General features: G+C 45.4%; 1 protein-coding gene across 5 annotated transcripts in view; it reads left to right on the forward strand.

Moving 5' to 3' along the window:
• Positions 1-22,566, forward strand: part of LOC147159100 (uncharacterized) — a 61,358-nt gene extending 38,792 nt beyond the window's left edge. For 3 of the 5 annotated variants that reach the window (XM_086059811.1, XM_086059813.1, XM_086059812.1), the window contains 22 exons: positions 11,501-11,703; positions 11,796-11,900; positions 11,986-12,081; positions 12,161-12,271; positions 12,442-12,565; positions 13,409-13,796; positions 13,867-13,934; positions 14,011-14,254; positions 14,338-14,513; positions 15,609-15,831; positions 15,898-16,046; positions 16,209-16,300; positions 17,289-17,446; positions 17,533-17,690; positions 17,758-17,995; positions 18,067-18,411; positions 19,645-19,784; positions 19,984-20,233; positions 21,096-21,220; positions 21,305-21,566; positions 21,637-21,740; positions 21,929-22,566. In XM_086059811.1, coding sequence (XP_085915937.1) covers positions 11,566-11,703; positions 11,796-11,900; positions 11,986-12,081; positions 12,161-12,271; positions 12,442-12,565; positions 13,409-13,796; positions 13,867-13,934; positions 14,011-14,254; positions 14,338-14,513; positions 15,609-15,831; positions 15,898-16,046; positions 16,209-16,300; positions 17,289-17,446; positions 17,533-17,690; positions 17,758-17,995; positions 18,067-18,411; positions 19,645-19,784; positions 19,984-20,233; positions 21,096-21,220; positions 21,305-21,566; positions 21,637-21,740; positions 21,929-21,936 — 3,702 coding nt within the window. In that variant the 5' untranslated portion in view covers positions 11,501-11,565 and the 3' untranslated portion in view covers positions 21,937-22,566. Of the gene's footprint in view, positions 1-10,067; positions 10,399-11,500; positions 11,704-11,795; positions 11,901-11,985; positions 12,082-12,160; positions 12,272-12,441; positions 12,566-13,408; positions 13,797-13,866; positions 13,935-14,010; positions 14,255-14,337; positions 14,514-15,608; positions 15,832-15,897; positions 16,047-16,208; positions 16,301-17,288; positions 17,447-17,532; positions 17,691-17,757; positions 17,996-18,066; positions 18,412-19,644; positions 19,785-19,983; positions 20,234-21,095; positions 21,567-21,636; positions 21,741-21,928 lie in introns of those variants that run through there. The other 2 variants (XM_086059810.1, XM_086059809.1) reach the window with 2 other exon arrangements.
• Positions 22,567-22,936: the final 370 nt, after the last annotated feature.

A 22,936-nucleotide genomic window follows, 5' to 3' on the forward strand; every position in this document is an offset into this window, starting at 1 on the left:
CATCTTTGTGTAACTTGGTATTTAAATAAACATTTTAGAACGACGTAGTGCCAAAACGGCGGCAGGGTTTTTACTTTCCGGACCCGCGCGTGCCACCTCTGGCCAATAACGACACACCAAGTCATCAGGAACAGAACTATTGCAATTCTTTGTACTAACGCAAGCCAATCGAATCACGACGCCTCTCCTGTTTGCCGCTGCTTCTTCAGCCCCCCCCCCCCACCCCCACCTTCGCCTCTTCTTCCCTCCTGCGAGATTGCTGTTGTGTCTTATGGCTTTTTATTCCTACGTGATGGTCGATGGGTTCATGTAGGAGCAGAAGCCACTAAACACGCGGTGACCGCTCAGCGCGACGGCCGACATCACGCGGCGAACATTCTCGTCACGCGCATTTTTTTCCCCTCCGTGCTCGTCACAATTAAGACAATAGGGGGCAGCATGTGCTAAATATTTAGCACAGGGGTTTCCTCAATCGAACCACAAGGGTTTGGTGTTTTCAATAAAGAAGGGTTCGGTGAACGTGCGTCGGAAACGGGGGGCAATCTGGTTTCGCAGTACTTATCATTTGTTTCTTTTCTACCGACGTGCACTTTGATATCGAATTCTGCCTCCAATCAGGAAGTGGAAAGTTTTCATGACAAAAGCAGACCAGAGGTGAGATTTCAAAACGTTGAAAAATGGCCACCAACACATCACATGTCCGATATTAAAGTTAAAAAATGCAAATGCATTGGAAAGGCTTTGCTGCAAACGTACTTTTGCCATTTTATTCCCTGAAAGCTCCCCTTGAGCGGAGTTCACCTGCAACCAATTAAGCGAAAAATTCAAATGACCCCATTCCTGTTGGGTCCGCTTTGGCGCAACGGGATTGGCTTTAAATGTCAACGGTCTGTTCGTGCCCCCCCCCCCCACGCCCCCCGAGGCCAATCTGAATAAAGCCTAAACGTGATGTTGTCGTAAACCAAAAGGCTGAATTAGGAATGCATGAATATTACACGGGTTTGACGCATGCTTCCGATCGTGTGACATTACTTTTGCACCGACGCAAGGTTGGATTAATATTCGAGAAGACATCGCAATAGCGATGCTCCGCTGGGGTTTTAATGATTTATTCAGCACTGCGAGTTGTTGTGATCTAATATTCAGTGGGCGGGATGGGAAGTTTCTTTCGCTTGCATTATCGGTTGAATTTATTCTTCCGGTTCCCGCTCCTGCGTGGTGTTTCTTTTTCATACGCGTGGGACTCTTGAGAGAATTCCAAAGCAGAGCCGAGAGGTGCGGTTTTTCGATCCCGGACGAGCGGGGGGGGATCTGTGGGAAATTTAAAGGCGGGAACGCGAGCCCGTCTTGGAAGGGAAGGAGCGCGTCTTCTTTCAAAAGGAGATTGATTGCAAATGTCCTCCCGCTTGGCCTGCGGCTGCGTGCGCTTTCGCCGCTTATGATCTGACGCGGCTTTCCATGTTGAAAATGTCAAAAAGCGTACGCCGCGTGTCGAATAGGCGGCGCGGGTCCTTGGGTGATGAAGCTTGATGGAATGGCGCCAGGTCACGTGACCCTCGACGTCAAACCACAAGCGCGGTGGGGAAATTGAATTTTCATGTGACAAATGCAAAGGCATGTGATGTGTTTGTGTACAATATCAACCCCCCCCCCCCCCCCCCCCCCCGCAGGCGCCACTTTGATTTGCCTGTAATAAATAATGCTCTTTTGTGTTCTCTGCTTCATTTGTTGCCGTTTGTAATGTCAGCGCTGTTCAATAAAACATGAACAAAAGCCTATTCAACCTGCTGCATATCTCCTGTTTCATTTGTCACTCAAACTTGCCCCCCCCCCCTCCCCCCCCACCCCCAAACGCTGGCATGTGCGTCTGCGGTCCGCTGCTTGATTACCAGAAGCACGCACAGGAAGTTTGATTCCGCGCTATTAAGACGGCGACGACGAGCTGCATTTCGGTCCGCCTGTCGGCGCGATGACACGAAATCGACTTCTGCCTCATTAAACAATAAAGAATTCCGACATGATGGCCTACAAAGTTAAGCCGTAAGCCTTGAGAAGATTGTTTGCTCGCCGACACCCGCCAGCTGGACGCCGTTTGCGGGGGAATCGCCCTCGCCATCCTTTTTTTTTTTTCTCTCTCTCCCTCTCTGATGAAATCAGAGGAAATCCACAAGCAGACCACACGCCCTCGCTCTCTCTCTTTTTTTTTTCTTCTAACTCCTCTGTTCAATAATTCTCAGTGATCGGCGTCTCCTTTGAGTGCGAGCTCCTCATTCCAATTACCGGAAGGCAAAGAGACCCTCGTGTTTGTCGGCACGCAAGCGATAATTGGATAATCCCCGAAATTTAGGCGAGTGCACAGAATCCGTAATTAAAGCACAAAGATGGTCAAATATTGACACGGACGAGACCCATCGACGTCGCCGATGACGCCGCGCGAGCGTGGGAGAAATGTTGTGATGCACAAAAAGCACATCGACGTCGAACGTCCTGCCCAATAATTAGCCCAACATTCCAATTATATCATACGACGTTGAATCCCGTTTCGATAGCAATACATTACAATATTGATATTTTCTGCCACCGCTAGCACGTCTTCACAATCTGACATCAATTCTGCCTTTAAAAATGCCTTCATTTTTGTCATCAATATATTGATTTGTTTGTAATATTTTCCCTGTGCAGCAAAATTATATTGCCTAATTTTGATGAAGTGTTGCTTTTTCTTTTCTCTTTTTTCTTTTGTACACCAGAATGCTAACTTTCTTTCCACGCCGTGCAATGACACTAAAAAAATGTCATTGTAAGCAATATTAATGAATCGCTCTCTGACGGCCGAGCATTTTTTGCTCGTTTCCCCTCCCAGAAACTTTGCTATAACTCACGAGCCACGCAAACGTGGCTTAATAACGTCTGCGGGCCTGAAAGCGCGGCAGCCGTTCTGCTGGCTCACGTACTCCGCCAGGAGGCGCGTGAGCCGCGGACGTCCCGTCGTGACAGCCGTGTGCTGACTTGCGCGCGTTTCTTCCACAGCTCACTAAAGAAAAAGCTGCCGCCGCCGCCGCCGCCATCGCCGTGTCCACTTAATGAGACTGAAGTGTCAGCATCCCGCCTGCAATTACGGTGCTTAGGACTCTTTAATGATATGTTAATGGCTTGGCTGTCTTACCTTTCAGCTGCCCAAACAACATTAAATGCCCAGCGGCTGATTAATCCGGCATCCACAAAAACATCCAATTAAGAGGGAAAAATTTGACTCCGCTCTTGCCAAAACAACTTGCAGCCAAGAATGATGGGCAGTCAATTAAATGCGATGCCGTATCGGGGGTCAAAACGCAGTCGGGAAGATGAGCGGGGATCCGTTCGTCTTGGCGTCGTTTTACTTTCAAAGTATTTGGAAAACTGGCAAGAAGAGAAGGAAGCACAATATCGGGGAGAACCGACCAGGGGGATGCTAAGTGCTAAGCTAGCTCGAAGCCCCACGCCGAGGTCAGTCATTGTCGTCGACAAACTGAAACTACAACTGGTTAAAGTATTGTTCACAGGATGAGGAATATGTAGAAACGGGACACAACTTGGAAATCCAACAGCGACAACAAATCCATAAAGTCAATGGGAGGATTTCTGACGTTTTGTCATTTTCAAGGTGGAATGGAATGGAAGGATTTATGCAAATGAGGTGAATACGTTTACAAATTGTGTTCTCATGATCAATTCCTAATTGCCATTACGCCTTGAAAATGACACCTGGCGAGTTGAAAAGTCAGATATTCAATATCGGAGTTCGTATATCGCCATCTGGTGGTCTTCAAATTCAAAAACCAAAAAATGCTATTTTGGCTTGTTCAACTCTGCAACCTTTTTACGTTATGTATTGAACTTGCATATGTCACCACATTTTCACATTTTGGAGGACAGTACCGTTTGGCGAGTGCATTCTTTTGAACATGGAATACGGATCGTAAATGATGAGTATCATAAAACGAGTGAATCCGTGCAGCTTTGGGATGAAATGGAAAAGTGAGTCGCATCCAATAGAGATTCTTCTCTTCTGACTTCACGGTCAGACGTGCGCCGCCAAGCGGTTTTCTTTGGACGTTCTTCACAAATGGTCATCGCGAAATTCGATTCCAGACGGAGAACCAACGCTTCATTCACAAAGCTGCTCCTTTCCCATTCTTTTAACGAGGGACCTTACGAGAATTCCAGAAATCCAGAAACATCGTCGTGGATCTCGTCAGGATGAACTCGTTGACTTGATGTTGATGGTAACAAGCAGATTCCGCAACATTAACGCCAAAAGAAAGAAACGGATGGAAATAACAAAATGGAATCACGGCTGAACGCTCGTTCAAATTGAACCGCTTCTCTTTCTTGAACGCTGTCCCAAGACTTTTGTCCCCATTGCGTTGTCGAATGAAGTTCCAAAAAGTTCCTCTGTTGAAGGCGAGGGTGCGAAATGTTGCCGGCCGCCGCCGGGTCACCGCGGTCGGACTTGTGACCTCGCCGTTTGCGCAACAGTCCGCGGCCTGCGCGCTCACCTCCAAGTTGACACCAGTGCCCCCCCCCCCCCCCACGCTACTCTTCTTCTTCTTGGCCGTTAATTAGCAGCGGAAAAGGTCTTCGCCACCTTTCAAAGCATTTCAAAAGCAAAGCGTTTTCCTTCCGACGCGGCGACTGCAATTAGCGTGCGCCTGCCGTTGACTTGGCGCTGGCGGCGCGATGCTGATTATTTATGTTGCAAACACCTGAAGGTCGCATTCGTCTTCCAGGAAGAACTGAAGACCACATTCTTTCTCATAGTTCGCCAAAAGAAGGCAAAATATCGCAAGCAGTTGAAAGTGTGAAGTCGCGGCAACGATCGTAATAAACGGGAAGTATTGATTGCGTCGTACTGAAAAGCCTTTTTGTATCAATACTGCACATTTCCATTGGAGTACTCACCGATACCAAGTACCAAGACTGGATAATGTAACTCCATCTTGGAGCTGAGATGTCAAATATTGTTCAGAAACGCACTTTCCTTCAACATGGCCAAAGTTTCCCTCAAACGTGACACTTTTTGGAGCAGCAGAAGATTTTCCCGCCGTCTTGCCTCACATTTCACTTTGAAAGATGCGATGTTTGCGTCTGAACACGAGGGCGAGTGAAATTTGGTGTTTGTTCGCCATCCTCGCACTCATCACCCAAGAGGAATTTGCCATCTTTCGTGCAAAGCATCATTTTCAGTCGGCTAACAAAAGTCTTGTCCTCCGTCCAGATGTGACGTAACGTGGTATCGGCGTCATAGTATGAGAAGAAAAGTTTCAATTGACACCCCTCGGAAATAATTCATTTAGCTGCAATTACATTTTTAATCATTCATATTATTAGGGATGTTTTATATCCTTTTTTTTTTTTTTTTGATCGATCCGCTACAAGTACTCCGACTCACTGACAACGATACCATTAGTAGGCAACTTGTGATGCATAAAATTTCCCCAAAACAATCACAGATCATTTTAAAGAAAGATCCATATCGTCCAATATAATGTTTCTCCTCAAAGTGGAAGTCAACCCCCATTTTTATTTTTTGGGACAATAATATGTTCTATGCAGCCCAGTCGTCTAAATATGGTGTTCTGGTTAATATTGCGTTGCCATTTTTATCCATCTCATAGGGCGGCCATTTTGCCTCTGGTCACAGTCGCTCGGGCAACGACCAATGATTGGCCGTTATGTCGTCACGTCATCTTCCGTCGACAGCAAGTGGCAAAATGGCCGCCCCTGAGATGTTTAATGGCTGGATTGGACCCGTGAGGTCACATTTCGTCAAAGAAATGTTTCATGTTCACGTCCCCTTTAAAGACGCTTTGTGGAGTTTAAAATATGATTTCTTATTTTCACGCACGTTCCACCAAAGGGTCTCGGCTTTCGTCCTGCGTCGACGCCCATCAGCTTGTGTCTTCCCTTCCGTGTGGCGGCGAACAGTTTTTTGGAGGGCGAGGATATATACATACATACATATTAAGAATACTTCTTAATATGTATGTTGAGGAAGAATACTTCAGTCGACTGAAGTATTCTTCCTCAACATACATATTAAGAAGTATTCTTAATATGTATGTTGGTTGGCGACGATGTGTCCTGCTTGTATCCTTCCGCGAGTCCCGCCACCGTCGTTCGCTAAACCAATGAGGTTGCGCTCCAATCCGCTCAAATCCTTCTCACTTGATTGGTCAAAACAACCCTTCATTCACCAGAGCCCGCCCCCTTCTTTACAAGTACAAATCACGGCGCTCTACAAGTACAAATTAGTTTTGCTCCATTTGTAGCGCGACAAATGGGGCAAAACTCACGTCACAGAACAGCAGCAGAAAACCCACTTGTGACTCCTAGTGGCGACTTCTTTGACTACAAGTTGTCATTTCTACAGATACAAATTTATACTTTTTGTACAGGTACAAATTTTTTTTTGTACAGATACAAATCATGACTTTTACAGGTACAAATTTGTTTTTACAGATACAAATTTGTTTTACACATACACATTTTTTTTTTACAGGTACAAATTTCTTTTACAGACACAAAAAAATTTTTTACAGGCACACATTTTTTTTACAGATACAAATCACGACTTTTACAGATACAAATTTAGACTTTTTTCTACAGGTACAAATTTTTTGCACAAGTTAGTTTTGCACCAAATTTACCTCCATACGAGGATCAAACGTTATGAAATGTCATTGTGGAAATGCACGGAATGAAGCGCCGTGTGAGCGCCAATCCAAATGGGCCACTTGTGCAGCTGTCGGCTTGATGTTCACATCACGTTATTAATTCAATACTGTGACAAATAACTCCAACACAAGTGTAAAAAAAAAATAATAATAATAATAATTTTGCTCCGACGACATGAGATGTGACTACATTTGAAGCTTGTGCATTGGCTGGGATAAAAGTTGAAAAGTTGAAAAGTTGCAATCACAGCTGGGCCGAAACAATACAACAAGGTGCCGACCTGATAGCATGTAATAATAATAGCGGACCGCTCATCAATCTCCGCCATAAAAGCCCCCTCGGAGCCGACGGCTTTTAGCTCCATCTCGTCTCTTATCAGCTCTCATCAACGGGCCGCGAGAACGAGGTGGCGAGGGCTCCTGCTCATTTCAGGCAGGTGCGAGGGGGGGGGGGGGGGGGGCTGCCAGACCTCCTTATCAAAGACCCCGTGGGCTGAGCTAAAAATAAAAAGCAAAAGGAGATTGGCATCGATTTGTGCTGCCGTTGACGGCCCGATTGACGGCGGCGGCTGTTGAGCCATCGAGGGAATCCGCCAGAGCGACTCTGATGAGATGAGATGAGATGAGCAGATAACTTCTGACAAGCGCCTTCACCCGACAACCGCCTCTCATCACGCGCGCGCGTGCGCGCGTACACAAAAGTGGAAAAAGTCATTACCGCACGCACGCACGCACTTGAGCAAGTTAAGGGACGTTGGCTGGCTGAGCCTCGCACCTGTCCGCTGTCCTGTGCCAAGTCTGCGCCCCCACGCGTACCAACTAGCCGCCGATCCGGCCGCTGGCCCCCCCTCCCGGGATAGGACGGCCTGTCCGTGCCGCTCGCCTTTGCTTTGTGCCGTAAATGAACTCGGCGACGTGATTCGCGTTACGACAACGCGCACTTTTTTTTTTTTTTTTTTAAATAAAAAATAATAATAATAATAATAAAAATAAAAAAATAAAAATAAAAAAAACGACAACGCGCACTTGACGACGCCGCCATGTCACTCGTGTCCCGGCTGGAGGAGCGAATCCTGTGCTGCCTCCTTGCCAGCGTTGTGAAAGCGAGCCTGGCATCTTGGGAAATCTGCTCATTAGTGTATTGACTTCAAGAGTTAACTCATGATGAACTCGCGTTCGATTTTACATATTGTCATGCTCCCAAAAACGTATTTATACGTTTTTATGCTATAGAGCATACTGAAGGTTTGATGCAGCCTCTGGCCTGAAGAGGTCGTTTAAAGCAATGGTAGTTGTTACAAAAAAAACGGCCAGCAGGTGGCAGCAGAGTATACGAGATCTGCCGGGGTCATGTTGCAAAAACAGATTTGTGAATAATGATGACACTTCGCTATATTCGAATGCTAATTGTTGCAAAACGGAAACAGATACTTTTTTTCCTGATGAAAGACGAGACTTGAATCTTTCTTTTGGTAGCTTCCATGTTTTTATAGCAATAGAACAGAATATTCTGTGGGCCTTGCGAAATCAAGTCAAAATCCATTAAGACAGCCGGGATGTCAAAATGGCTGCCAGTCAATGAGTTAATTGCAAATGTTATATTTGTTCTAAATGTACAATAAAATATGTTTTGCAAGTTTTCATACTCTTAAAATAAAAGTAGATAAAAAAAAATTAACTAATAGAAATATGGTCGCATCTTTTAGTCATTTCATAATAATTCATACAATTGTACTGTAGTGTAAAAAAACAAGTGTTGCATTGATTTGTGTTGAGGTCATTTTCTGCCACTAGATGGCATAATTGCATTAGTAAGACGTTGGTGGCAGCTCAGTGCATTTTTCTTTTCATATTAAGAGCTAACTATGAAGTAACATTTTTCAAATTGCAAAATACAACTTGACCCCACTCTCCACAAATATATGCATTATTATTATTATTATTATATTTATTACTGTGAATTTAGACGTGGGAGTGTTAAAGGAACTTCAAATTAACTCAAAATGAACGCACTAAATGTTTACTTAGTAAAAGTATTCTTTTACTTTCGTATTACTTTCACCCAACGTGGGAAAATCTTTTCTGCAGACTTTTATTTCCAGCCCTCATCCCCAAACATGACTTTCTCATCTGCTGCAAAAGGGGTACTTGCAAACTTAATTATTTATCGAGGTAATGTAGAAAAACATTTCAACACGCTGGGCAGTTAATTGAGGTTGAACAGAACATTTGATCTGCAGTAATCCTCTCTAACGCTCTCTCCCATCCTTCCTCCTTTGCTATAATTACACAACAAAGGCCAAATAACCATCATTCAAAAGCTGCAATTTTTGTGCGTGCGCGCGCGCGCGGCGCGTCTTAATTAGGCGATTTCCCGCAATCTGCTCCAGTGCTCAGCCAATCTGTCGGTGGAAACAGACACTCTGAGTCTGAGATGCTGCTAATTAGGAAAGCATTGTACTCGCGCGTTTCATGGGAGGTTTGACCTGTACCAAATTCACTGGACTCGCAACAGTGTTTGTTCACAGTTCGAGTTAGGGATTGATCTTTTTTTTTAAATCGGTATATGTCTCCCTCTGGTGGTGAAGAGGAGGAAATGGTTTCTCTCGTTTTAAAATATTGTATACACTACATTTTGGCAAATGGCAATAATAGGCTGCTATTATTATTAACAATGACTGGAAATGTTTATAAATGTTGGATTCAGGTCCATCCTTTTTATATTTATATTTAAAGCACTTGGGGTTTGGCGGGAGACAAACTTAATGTGTGTGAATATCATAATCATTATTATCAGTCATTTTTTCCAAACTGTATTGAAAACTACAAACTATAGGGACAATACATGTACAGAAGGGTGAGCAATCTACATAAATATTGTAGCGACGATAACAGTATTTTAGGGTTACATACATTTAAGATAGCGAACGTTACAGACCAAAGAACCGGTGAAAGTTCCCATCAGAACTTTACAGAATGCAAAAGGGATGTCGCCACCTACGTCATATAGCACGTTTTAAATAAGAGCACAAATGAAATCAACTCAAAAGGTGTAAATGAAATGTATCGTTGTTGTTGATTTTTACATACGTTGAGGTCAAGTGTGACGCCTGCCCAGCACAACAAACCGGAAGTGTATATAAAAGTGACGTCACGGAGTCACCACTTTGCTTCATCAAGCAGATTTTCAAACATCAAAATGAATGTAAACGTGTATACATGTAATACTGTTTTTTTTTTCCGTTACACTTTTTTTTTTAAACGTTTGGTTCTAAATCCGCCCGAGGTCAGGTTTGACGTCGGCACAGACCGGAAGTGAAAGTAAATGCAGTATCGCCATCTAGCGTCATAAAGCCGCTACAACGGGTTCGTTCCGGTCTTCGTTAGCCAACCAGGAAAGGGGGTTTGCTGTGATCTGGACTGAGGCGGATGAGACCAGCGACCATTGTTCCGTTCCGCCTCTCCTCCCCCTTTTTGCCAGGCTAAAAACAAGAGCCCGGAGCGGCTACCGGCTACCAAAGGCAGCTAACGAAGCGAGCTGGCAGAGTTCGGCGGTTATTATCACGCTTTTTTGTGGCCCCTCTCGACGTCCTGCCAGCCCGAGTGGTGGGCTCTGCTCGGGTTTTGTCAGTCAGCTGCTAAATGGAAATAAAACGAGGAGCTGAAAATGGCAGCATTCGAGGTGCGTCGTCTTTCATGTTACGGGGGGGAAAAAGAAACAGAAAAGCCAACAAAACGGTTTCATGTGTTAGCTTTGTCAGCCGCCAGAGAGCTCGCGGGTAACGAGGTGACAATCACGATGCGTTCACGTTCCGCCTTGTGCGCGCGCGCGCGCGTGTGTGTGTGCTTGCTAATGCACATCACGAATTAGCATGTGAGCCGTTGCAGTTTAGCATCATCGTGCTGCTCTGGTGGCCACTATTATCTATCTGATCAGCTGACCCTTGAGCGGTCGACGACATATTATAGGATGGATGTTGTTGCCATGTGAGCCAATGCGCGAGGGCCTGCGGGTGAAGCGGGTGCGGATGAATTATTGTGGTCGCTAGCTAGGATGCTAATAGAGGAGTAAAAAAAAAAACTGTTTAAATGAGTCACGAAGAAGGGATAAAAGACAAAATTGCCTCTCCATGTGTGTGAGGCGATGTTTTGTTTTGATACAGCAAATAAGCTCCTCCCATGTTGTCATCAAATCCAATTAGAATATTTCAAACTCAATGTCACTTTATTGCACACTTTGAATTGAGAACTAAATCAGGTGCAACAACTAAACATCAACTTCTGGCAACGAGGATGGAAATTGACATGACGTCAAAACCACATTAATGATTGCTCAGCTGAAGGTTGCAAGACATCCATCCATTTATGTAAAATTTCACCGAGGGATAAAATACAAATATTCTGCTCGTGCTAAAATAACTGAAGTGAAACATTTGTCAATGAGTGCGCATAGTAATGCAGTAGGTACAGTTTTAACATCCATACAGTTTTAGGGACAACGATAAAAAGCAAGCGATTTGAATTATGATTCCATTCAAATGTGTTGTAAAGTCAAATGAAAATTGTACCTCAGAAAAAGTTTTCAACCAAACAATTAAATATACCGAAAAGTGAACTCCAACTGAACTGTGATTCTTTGCCGACCACTCGTATCAACGTCAAACTCTCTTCTGCTCTGTCAGTTAACAAGACCGCAACAGCGGCACATGATAGTTTTGTTTTGTTGCAAGGTCCATAAACCAATGAAACATATCTTTTTTTTTTTTTCTGGTTGTCTGTTCCAGCGAACGACCTCCCCGTGCATTACCTCCGCCTCCTGGCCCCGCCCTTGCAGCTGCTGTCAGCTGCGATGTGGCGTGTCGTGCAGCAGGGACTGGTGGACCACTACGGCATGCTGGAGGAGTTCGTTACCATGGTGACGGAGCTGGTCCCCGAGCTCATGAGCTACAGCCAGCGGGCTCAGCTCACTTTGGGACTCCGGGCCAGGGTCAGTAATAAAAACGTCGCTCGGCACTTTCTTTTTCAAACGCGGCCACGTGAAAATGGTTGGGTGGGTTTTTTGCGGGTGTGTGGCTTCAGCTGGTTCTGGAGTTGTGTCGAGGTGAGCAGCCGGCGGACATGCGGACCGTGCAGCCCCATCTGGACAGAATCAAAGCTCCCGTCAGCACCGCCAAGGATCACCATGTGAATAAAGCACGGTCAAGAAAAGCCTCGCTTAGATTTTTCCCGGCCTGCCTCAACGCCATTTTGTGTTGTGTGTTGACAAAAGAGTACCATCGACCTGGTGGAGGAGTCGGAGGTGAACTTTGTGGAGCTGGTGCACTCCTTGCTGGAGGATCCGGTGGAGAGGAAGTACTTCTTTGAGGTGAGACCGTGCGCGCTTGTCTTCCGCCTCCTGGAATTTGCGGAGCACGGAAGCCATTTTCTCCCGTTTTTTATCGTAGGAGATCTTTCCTGTGTATTTTGGGCCAAAGTACCACGCGGCGCTGGAGATGCTGGTGTGGGAGTTCATATCCCGACTGGAGGAGCTGCTCCCGGTCCCCGACTTCACACAGGTGCCGTTTTTCAGCATCAACACTCTCTGCCGGTGTACTTTTAATGTTGCGGTTGCCAGCGTATGTTTTCTACGGCAGGTCCTTTGTCGTCGGCGCCGTCGTTATTTTTGCACGTGTCCGGGTTGTCCTCGGTATGTTGATGATTGTGCGTTTGTGTCCTCTCCCGCCAGCTGGCAGCTTTGCTCGGAGACGCTCCGGCCTTCCTCAGCGACTGTTTACAATCCTTTTTCCCGCCAGCCGACATGAAGGCTCTACTTGAACACCACAGAAACCTTGGCCATTTTGAGGAGAAAGGTGATCACACGACAGGGAAGCGTTGCGAATACGATGCGAGAATGATCACGACATTGTGGGTTTTGGCGATATTTAAAATGGCTCGCGATGCTGTAAATGAAAAAAAAAAATGCTCACAATATAGTATTTTTCTACATAACAATGCACTCCTATTGGCTCAGCGGTGCAAAGTATCGTAGTCTTCGTAGTTCACGTTGCTTTGTTTGGCGGGAAATAACGCTGGTCGGATTTATGGAAGCGATTGATTGCCGCAGTACGTTTTAGTTAGTTAAGCTTATTGTTGTTATTAAACAAAAATAATTGTGTCAACGAAAACTAGACTAGACTAACTGACCCTAACAAATAAAATCACGTTTTCTTGGACTAAAATGTTAGATTTATAGTCAACTAATGGACTAAATAAAAACAGGATGAGGATGACTAACTATGATAAGAACGAACAAGCGCGATTGACACGAGACTAAAACTGAGACAAAATGTAAAAATGGCAGAAAAATTAACACCACTGAGAAGTACAGTTTTTGAGATGAGTCCATTCCAAAAAGTCTGACGAATGGAAATCGTGTCGATCCAATCCAGACACTCTAAAATATGAACAAAATGACCTTGTATCGAAAATAACTCGTTTAAGACGGAAAACGCCGTTAAACGAACACGAACAGCAGCCGAAGAAATGGCTCGATAAAAATCAGGCATCGCTTTGATCTTTGTTGAAGCCTTTTGGCGGTTTATGAAAGACGGCATTTATACGCCATTTTGGTTCTTTCTTGAATTTGACAGCGTCGCTCGTCTTTTGTGGGTCGTCCTTTGATCAGTCGTGTGCGCCTCGGTGTTCTCGCGCAGATCCGAGGCTATTACCCATGGACGACTGCATCCTCACCTCCATGTCCCTCCCTCCCGGGACCAAAGCCGCCACGGACGCTACCTCCTACCTGCCCGCTCACCGAGACGCGAGGCCCTCGGAGCAGCGCGCCCGCCCCGACGCGCCCGCCGACACGAGCGCGTCGGAGACGGCGAGCAGGAGGCCGCGGGAATTTTCCCACGAGGCCAGAAATTCCTGCGACGAAACCATCGACCTCACTACGTCCAACGAGCCCGAGTCCCAGTGCGACGTCCTGGCGGTCGGTGAGCTCAGGCAAAGCATCAGAGGGGGGCGGGTGCTCCGAAAGAGGAGGCTGAGTGGGGGCGTGGACACGCCCGCAAAGCAGCGGATGGAAGTGACGTCATTCTTGTAAGGGAACCTTTTGCTGTCCGCAATCCTGCATGTGAAATCATACATGAGTGTCTTTTGACCTTTGCAGGGAGTCCTCGATGGATGATGAGAATTCCGGTGAATCTCCCCTCATCTCCATATGGGGGGATTACACAGGTTTGTGTTTTGGGCTCACTTATTTTTGTGAGGAAAATGTTTTTTTCAAACGCTCTTTTTGTCTGGTGGCGTTTAGATGCTCACGAAAGCCCCGTGGCTTCCACGAGCGACGCCAAGCTTCCGTGGACGGAGGAGGAGACGCTCAACCTGCTGGACATTTGGGGGAACGACGCGGTGCAGCGGGCCTTGAAGGGCTGCCTGAAGAACCGCCACATTTACGTCCAGATCGCCCACAAAATGGCCGAGCGGGGCTTCAAGAGGACGGTGGAGCAGTGCCAGACGCGCATCAAGCGCCTCAAGAAAGGCTTCCGGCAGAATAAGTTAGTCCGGCCTTCCTGCCGCTCGCCCGCCCGCCCGCGCTTTGTGTTCCTTCTCACCGCAACTGAAGCGCCGTCTTCCTCAGAGGCACCTCCCGAGTGGAGCACACGTTTTACGAGCACATGAAGCGGGTTCTGGGCTCGCCGGCCTCGTCCGCCGCGCCCGACTTGACCTACGACGTTGACGAGGTCATCGACGACGACGAGTCCCGGGACGGCGAGGAGGACTTGCAGATTGTGGGACAGGCCAGTCAGGAAATGGGTACGATGCCACCATTTTGTCACCCAAATAAAAACACACACACATACAACAGGGATGTGATTTTTCTGCTAATTCGCGGAATTCCACTTTTTTTTATCTCCAAAAATAAAATGTTACAATTTTTTTAAGTGGTAAAAAATTCGATTTCGTCTCTCGACAGCGTTCCATTTGAGTGTTTCCGTAACTGAAATGAAACGGATCTTGCGATTGGCCGAAGTCTCCGTGTTGACCAATAAACGCGCTTGTTATAAAGGCATAGGCGTATGCCATTGTTCATTTCGCAGACGTTTTTTGCCAGGTGTTTAAAAGAAAGATGTCCGTGATCGAACGCAAAGATGCTCCGCGAGTTAAGGAAATGGACAAGATCGTAAAAAACAAGTTTCGATGGGACCGGTTCGAGAAGGATATATCTACAAATGTTGGAAAGAAGACTGTGACGAATTTGTTGAGTGACTTTATTCGGAAGATCGATCGTGCCGGGAAAGCGCTTTGCATTTGGTGCCGCGATACCGTTGACGATGGTGCGAGAGGTTTCAAAGCTCTCGAAAGTCACGCAAAGAGCAAAAAACACGTGAAAGAACTCCAGTCAAGAACAACAAATTATTCCATCGCTGGAAGTTTCGCTGCCCAAACGAAAACTCCAAAACTTTACGGCCTCCATCCCTTATTGACATCACAATCGGAAGCGGTAATCGAGAGACGTGATCCAGTCGTGAATTTTGAGGTCGGTGGTAAACGTTTCAAATGAATCGAAATCAAATTTTCGAAAATATTATAACGTAATAAAAATGGCCATAAATATTTGACATGGTTAATCATTGACACAAACTCAAATGAATGCTGCATGTTTGCACTTTTCAGCTTTCAATATGTTGACTGTCTTGATGTATGCAGTTAGAGAGACGATCTTAGTCAATCATGCATAAATCCGGCTAAATTTTCAGATAATTTCACTTTGGTCAAATCACATCCCTGATACAATGAGCAAATCCAGGTCCGTAGCCATTGATGCTAGCTAGCTAGCGTCAGGGGCTAAGGCCAAACCGTGGCAGGGGTTTTGACTTTGTGCATCTGGATTTGCCACCGTGTTTAAAGGAACTCGAAATGTGCCGTGGACGGAGCCGGAGACGTTGGCGCTCATCACCACGTGGGGCCAAGAGAAGATGCAGCAGGAGCTGAGAGGAACGAACCGAACCATGCACATGTTCCCCATCATCTCCACCAAGATGAGCACGCAGGGCTTCTCCAGGACGCCGGAGCAGTGCCAGACGAGGCTGAAAAGGCTCAAGTCCAGTTTCCGGCAGTGCTACGAAAACAAGTAGGAGGAAGAGATGCCGCTGGTTTTTTGGGTTCTGGGCTGACTTCTTTTCTTCTGTTTCTGCAGCATGAAAGGCCTGGAGCAAGTTCAGTGCAAGTTTTACAACGAGCTGGCCAGGTTCTTATTGAAAGAACACCGAGCGACCCCGCAACTGAACGAGACGTCAGCGGAGACCGACGACAATGACTCGCCCTCGTGCTCCATTCAGGATGTCGGTACGAACAAATACGCTCCAACAAAACGTTCCAAATCCTCCCCAAAAAATTTTTTGAAAACAAACAGTCCGAACATTTGACATGTCAATGTGCTTCAAGTTCAGTGATTATTTCACCTACCACTAGAGGGAGCTGATGTTCTTCTTTCCTGTGCGCCCTCAGTGTCTTTTGTCAGCCTCCAGGATGACCGCAAGAAAGTCCCCTGGGCTGACAAAGAGACCGTCATCCTTCTGGAGCTCTGGGGAGAATCACAGGTAACTTTTTGCTAGTGCTGCCAAAGTGAAAGCGCTAACTCGTTGATTAATTCCCCCCCAAGAAATATCACATGAATTATGTATTGTTATAGACACTATTCATTTTGACCGCAGATGATCCTTTAGCTTGACGGCTGTTACGGGAAAATAATGATTTAGCAATTTAGCATGTATCGGCATAACATGTTGATACCTGATTGTGGAGAGCTGCATTTTGCTTCTTGTACATGAAGTTGCAACAGTTCGACCTTGACAGATAAACCTGCTCAAAACACAAGAAGAAGAAGAAGAAGAAGGACTTCTTTGTTTTTAGACCGCTCTCCTCCTAAACCTAACCAGGCTGCATACGAATCTTCCCATGATGTCTTTTATGGGCTGCTTTGTAAGACTTGTGCATATTTGGAGCTTCAAATATTAAAAAAACAAAACAAAAGACAATTTGTTTTATTGATCTCGCCTAACTACTGAAAATTCCACAACACAGCGAATCATCAAGATTATTTTTGGCAATAATTGATATTACCATTATTCAAACGATTATTTCTTCTTCTTTTTTTTTGGTACGAAACAAGAACATGTTTAAGTATAAACACATCCAAAAATATTAAGACAAATAAAATTCTTTGAAACACTAATTATGCAAGTCCCTTTTAAAATAAAACAACATTTATTAAATTGGTTATTTTAACATTTAAAAAAAGGTGCAAATGTGTAAATTAGCATTACTAATCTTTTTGCAATTGTGGTGTGTAATAATTGAAATTGTAATAAATGTAGAAAGAATTTATACATAAGTGTTCTTCAAATATGGCGGGCAAAAAAATTTAATAATATGTTTAATCATAATGAATGAAAATTCGAAGATTTTTTATTAATTTTTTTAAATCATTTGACAGCCCTCCTTTGGACTCTTATCGATTCCCACACAATTTGACATTGAGAAGTGTGTTGACGTGTTATTGACGCTTGACCTTTGATCTGTCTTCAGATCCAGCAGAGCGCGAAAGGCTTCCCGCCCAACGTTCACATTTTCAGCGAAATATCGGAAAAGCTGTCCGTCCACGGCTTCGCCCGCACCGCCGAGCAGTGCCACACCAGAATCAAGCGGCTCAAGACCAACTACTGGCATTGCCGGGACAGCATGAGGTGAAACAAAGGCCAAAGACGCGGCGGGGCGGGGCGGGACCGGCTTTCCCATCAGCCCGTTGAAATCTATCAATGTCTGCCCGCAGCACATCTGGGACGGATAAGGTCAATTTCAAATTCTTTGATTTGATGGAACAAATCTTGGACAAGCGTCCGTCCACCTCCACCGCCGCCGCCGCCGCCGTCGTCGCGGACCCCATTGAAATATCCGAAGACTCCAACAGCAACTCGGTGACGGAAACAGGTAAAGATCGGGAGCAGAATTTGACGGCGTCGATACGGGAAGCAAAATGTTTGTCGGCCTCCGTCAGAGGGCGAAGCGGGCGTGTCGGTCAGCTCGTGGTCCGAGGAGGAGACGTCCGCGCTCATCGACATCTGGGGAGAAGAGGAAGTGCAGCGCTCCATCACGGGCTTCGTCCCCAACGGGCACGTGTACGCCGACATTTCCGGGAGGCTGCACCGCCTCGGCTACGGCAAAACGCCGGAGCAGTGCCACGACAAAGTCAAGACGCTGAAGAGGAACTTCCTCAAAGGATACGAGGACAGGAAGTGAGTGCGTGGACGCGGGCCCAATTCCTCGTCCCTTTGGGGCGCGGTCGTGATTCATTCCGTCCTTTCAGGTGCGGAAGGCGAGTCGACGACAAGTTCTACGGCCGGCTCGAGCGAGTGTTGGGCTCGGAGGTGGTGGCGCTGGACGATGGCGACCCGCGAGGAGACGCGCTGGACGCGGGGACGCTTGACCCGCTGAACGTGCCGTGGAGCGAGCGGGAGACGGAGGCCCTGGTGGAGGTTTGGGCCGCCGACGACGTGCAGCACAACCTGAAGACGTGCATCCGCAACGGCCACATATTCGCCGACATCGCCCAGAGGCTGGCCGGCGCGGGATTCGCCCGCAGCGCCGAGCAGTGCCAGGCCAGAATCAAGCGGCTGAAGAAGACCTACAGACGGTACTGCAACAGCCGCAGGTGAGGAACGCCGCGACGCGGCGGCCTGCGTTCTTGCTTTTCTTAGCGGCGCGTGGTCACATCTCTGCTTATTGCTCAAAAGCGTTTAACGTTCCTTTTGCTTCATTCACGTTCAACATCAAAAGTGCAAATATCGAAGGTATCTGATTCCCGGGAAAAACTTGTTTCCTGCTCTTTATTATGAAGTCTTGCCATCATTCGGATGGCACCGGATTTGTCAAAATTAGTCGATTATCAAATGAATCCATCAAGCCATTTTTTTGACATTTTAAGTTGTCCAAATCTCAACAAGAGTTGTTTTTGTAGGTCTTCGTGAAAGATGATTATCTTCTGTGAAGACATTTGCAAACATGTTTTTACTTTGGAAAACAATGGCCAAACCGGTAACAAGTACATCAAACCCCTCCCCCTTTCTTTTTTAAATCACTATACGAATACAAAGAAACACGCGGGTTCATAAACAGTGATCAGGAAAAAATTGCTTTTCGAAATTCACTTTAATACAAAATTTAAATGAATTCAATTAATCAATTGAATAATTGATAGATTAGTCAATTCTAAAAATATTCAATAGTGACGGCACTAGGAGTTTTGTTGAATATTTGGTCCATAAGTCATTTGCAGGGTTTGATATTTTGCAGCTGCTTCACAGTTTCCCCCAAAAAATGCAATTTGAAATTTAGCCAAATTTTTACTGTAGAAAACAATAAGGATCTATTTACTCGTTTAACTTTTTATGTAACTTTTGAAGACATGCAAATTACCCTTACAAGATGTCTTTTGAGTAAGAGGTTTTTTTTACCTCCAATATTTTGTGAATCCTAAAAGGTGTTCAATACACATGATTTTTTTTAATTACGCCAATATTTTCCCTTTTAGTGAAAAATGAATATCGGCTCCAAAATAGTGGTTATCAACGTCCTTTGACTACTTACTAATAATCGATATTGACCCTGAAAAAAACCGTTTTGGCATATCTTGTACTGAAAATATTAGAACGTGACTATCGTCGTCTCGCGTCGTCGCCCCGAGACACAAAACATTTTGTCACTTTGTCTAAAAAACGCGACTGTCTGCAAAATTTGAGTGCATGTGATAATCATAGTCTGAAAATATTAGAACAGAAGTCCCAATATTTGGAATAATTGTAATAGACATAATCAGTCTAAAAAAAAATGTAAACTTGATTTCGCCATTTGGCCAAAGAATGATTTTTGAATTGTATCGTTCCAGAAATGGCCGCTCCGGAGCCTTCCGCTACTTCAACCTCCTCGCACCGGTGCTTGGTGACAATTCTCTTTTCACCGATGTTGAAACGTCGTCTTCTGCGTCTCTGTCCTTGCCACCCCTGGAAGAAAGCTACTCGGATGTCTGTAGGTCCACCCGCCTCCAAACCCATTTTCAGTACAATGCCCACCACGCTCCTCCATTTTGTTTTTAGAAGCTGTGCGTACATTTTGCTTTTGACTTCTTTTTATCAGTTTTATTCTTATAAAGTATCGTTGAGTCTTTTAAAAAGAACTATTAAAAAAAAAAAAAAGAAGTCTGTCTATATTGTTGTTTTATGCTTAGTTGAGCAGCCGTCCACCAGCCACCTGATGCCAGACCCGAACAGGAAGACGCCGTGGTCGGACCAAGAGACGCTGACGCTGCTGGAGATCTGGGGGGAGGACAACGTGCAGATGACGCTGCGGGGCTGCCTGAAGAACCGGCACGTCTTCGAGTTCATCTCCGAGAGGATGAGCAACCGCGGCTACGCCAGGACCACGGAGCAGTGCTACACCCGCATCAAGCGGCTGAAATACGGATTCCTTCACGAGAAGTCAGTATTGGCCGACATATGCCGACCTTTTTGTCCATGTTGACGCTGGACAATCGTTTCGCGAGTGTCGCAGGGCAGCCCGGGCATCGTGAAGTCGGCGCAAGTGTCGAGGTTTCATCGTCACTGCGATGTGAAAAACACTTGTCCTTTTTTCACCATTTTTTTGCACATTTTTGGGATCTGTATTCAATTCTGTCCTAAAAAAATAGTTTTTTTTTATGGACATAAGTGTTTTTCACATAGAAGCGATGATGTCCACCCCCTTTTTTTATTATTATTTTAAATATGTTTTTAGGATGTCTGTATTCATTTCCATCCCAAAAACGTAAAAAAAAAAAATTTTTAAATGCACATAAGTGTTTTTGACATAGCAACGACGATATCGCCACTATGTGAAAAACACTTATGTCCATTTTTTTTATTTTTTTGGGCACATTTTTATTTAAACATTTTGGGGATGTCTGTATTCAATTTCATCCTGCAACATGTAAAAAAAAAATAATAATAATAATGGACATGAGTGTTTTTCTCATAGCAGCGATGATGTCCATTTTTACCCCCATTTTTTCATGTTTTTATTTTTACGTTTTGGGATGTCTGTATTCAATTTCATCCCAAACATGTAAAAAAATAATAATAATAATGGACGTAAGTGTTTTTCTCACAGCACAGCGATGATGTCCGATATTCCCCCCCCATTTTTTTTCATGTTTTTATTTTTACGTTTTGGGATGTTTGTATTCAGTTTCATCCCAAAAACGTACAATTGTTATTATTTCTTAAAACCGACATCATGTTTTACACACAGCAGCTCTAATATATAGCATAGCGAAAGGCCCACTTTAGCTTTTTTTCTCCACAGGCAGGACTTCAAGTTCTTCCGCGAAATGGAGGAAATCTTCAGTCGGGATTTAAAGTCCGACGCCTCCATCGTCGGCATTCCGGCTCCGGACGAGCCCGACAACGGCGCATACGAACCCATCAGAGGTGACAACAAAAGAAACAAAAAGAACAGAACATTGAAAGTGAGCAGAGCGGCCTTTTCAAATTGCAATGTGTTGTCCCGTCCAGATTTTGTGGTTTCGCCGGGCAACCAGTGGCTGTCGGACAACTCCAAGCACCCGTGGAGCGACGGCGAGACGGAGGTGCTGCTGAGCGTGTGGGGGAGCGAGGACGTGCAGGAGAACCTGAAGGGCTGCACCAAGAACCGGCACATCTTCATGCAGATCTCCGACGCGCTGGCCAGCCAGGGCTACCAGCGCACGCCCGAGCAGTGCCAGACCCGAATCAAGAGGCTCAAGTACAGCTTCCGCCAGTTCCTCGACGGCAGGAAGTAAGCGGCGGACGCGCACCTCACTTCCTGTTTGGCCCAAGACGGCTCTGATTGCGTGTCGTGTTTGCAGAGGGGACAAGCAGGAGTGCAAGTATTTCGACCAGCTGGTCAAGATCTTTGGCGACAAGTACCTGGTGTCCGAGCCGCAGCCCGACGATGCGGCTGATGACATAGGTGAGGGATTTTGCCGGCAAGCAGTCAGAGAAAGACGTGAAAATCATAAACGATGACAACCATTTGACATGCGTTCTCTCGCGACGGTTGAAAGTTAGACAATTACCCGGACACAAGGTTTTTATTTTTCACCCAAATGAAGTGTGAGGTAAAAAAAATAATAATAATGTCCTCTCTTTATGCTGCAGACTCCTAAAATCAAAGGGCAATTTGCCGCCGTGCCAAATCCTGGAGCCACAAAGAAGAAGAAGAAGAAGAAGAAGAATGTCCAATGGAGATATTCACGCTGAAGAAACTGTGACGTCATCGTCTGCGCTGATGCCATATTTGGGCAAGTCCGGCCTCTTCCCCCAAGCGAAGACACTCTGAAGGGACGCGGGACATGTGAGTGTCCTCACATGACGCCGGTCTTCCTTGCGGAACCACTGACGTTTTTTTCCAAACAAACGTCCACCATCTTTTTTCTACTTGATGACACTTCACTTGCCCAATCTGTTCTCTTTCTACTTCATTTTATATACACTTTGGTTGTATACAATTTTAAGTGCTCAAGAGTGAGATGCATTCTCGTTTTTTAATTGCGTCAGACGTCTTAAGCAGAGTTCTATTTATTTAAAACATTGCTGTATGTGATCCAAAGTTTTGTAGCTAATTTATTTCAGCTTTTTTTCCAAAGTTTTACCTGTTCATGCATATCTTTTTTTTTCATTGGTGAAAAGCTTGTCTAATTCAAGACGTGTTGCTGTAATTTGTCATGTTGGAATTTCACTTTTTGTACAGCAGGATCATTATAAATAAAGCACCCTAATGGAGGGGGGAAACCTTGTGGCGTTGACTCACAAAAACAAATGGAGCGAATACTGCCCTCTTGTGGCTCATTGGAGCAACTACAACCATACTAAATAATAGGTCAAGTCATCTTTATTTATATAGCGCTTTCAAACAGTGGCCAAATGAGGAGATAATATCTTTGCAAATACGACAAATATGATCTCTCATTCCCCAGATGGCTTAACACTTCGCACCACCGCTCGGGTGCCACAAAAGAGTCTCACCTTCAACTCCAATTACAAAAATATGAATATTGGAAAATTATAGCGGAGCAGAAAGTAAGATTCGAACCCGTAGCCCCACACCCCAAATTGTCGTCCTTGTAACCATCCGATCATGATACCATCATTGACTGGCTTACAAAG

Source organism: Leptonotus elevatus, chromosome 17 (assembly GCF_054856555.1).
Source record: "Leptonotus elevatus isolate MCC_2025b chromosome 17, RoL_Lele_1.0, whole genome shotgun sequence".
NCBI lineage: Eukaryota > Metazoa > Chordata > Actinopteri > Syngnathiformes > Syngnathidae > Leptonotus > Leptonotus elevatus.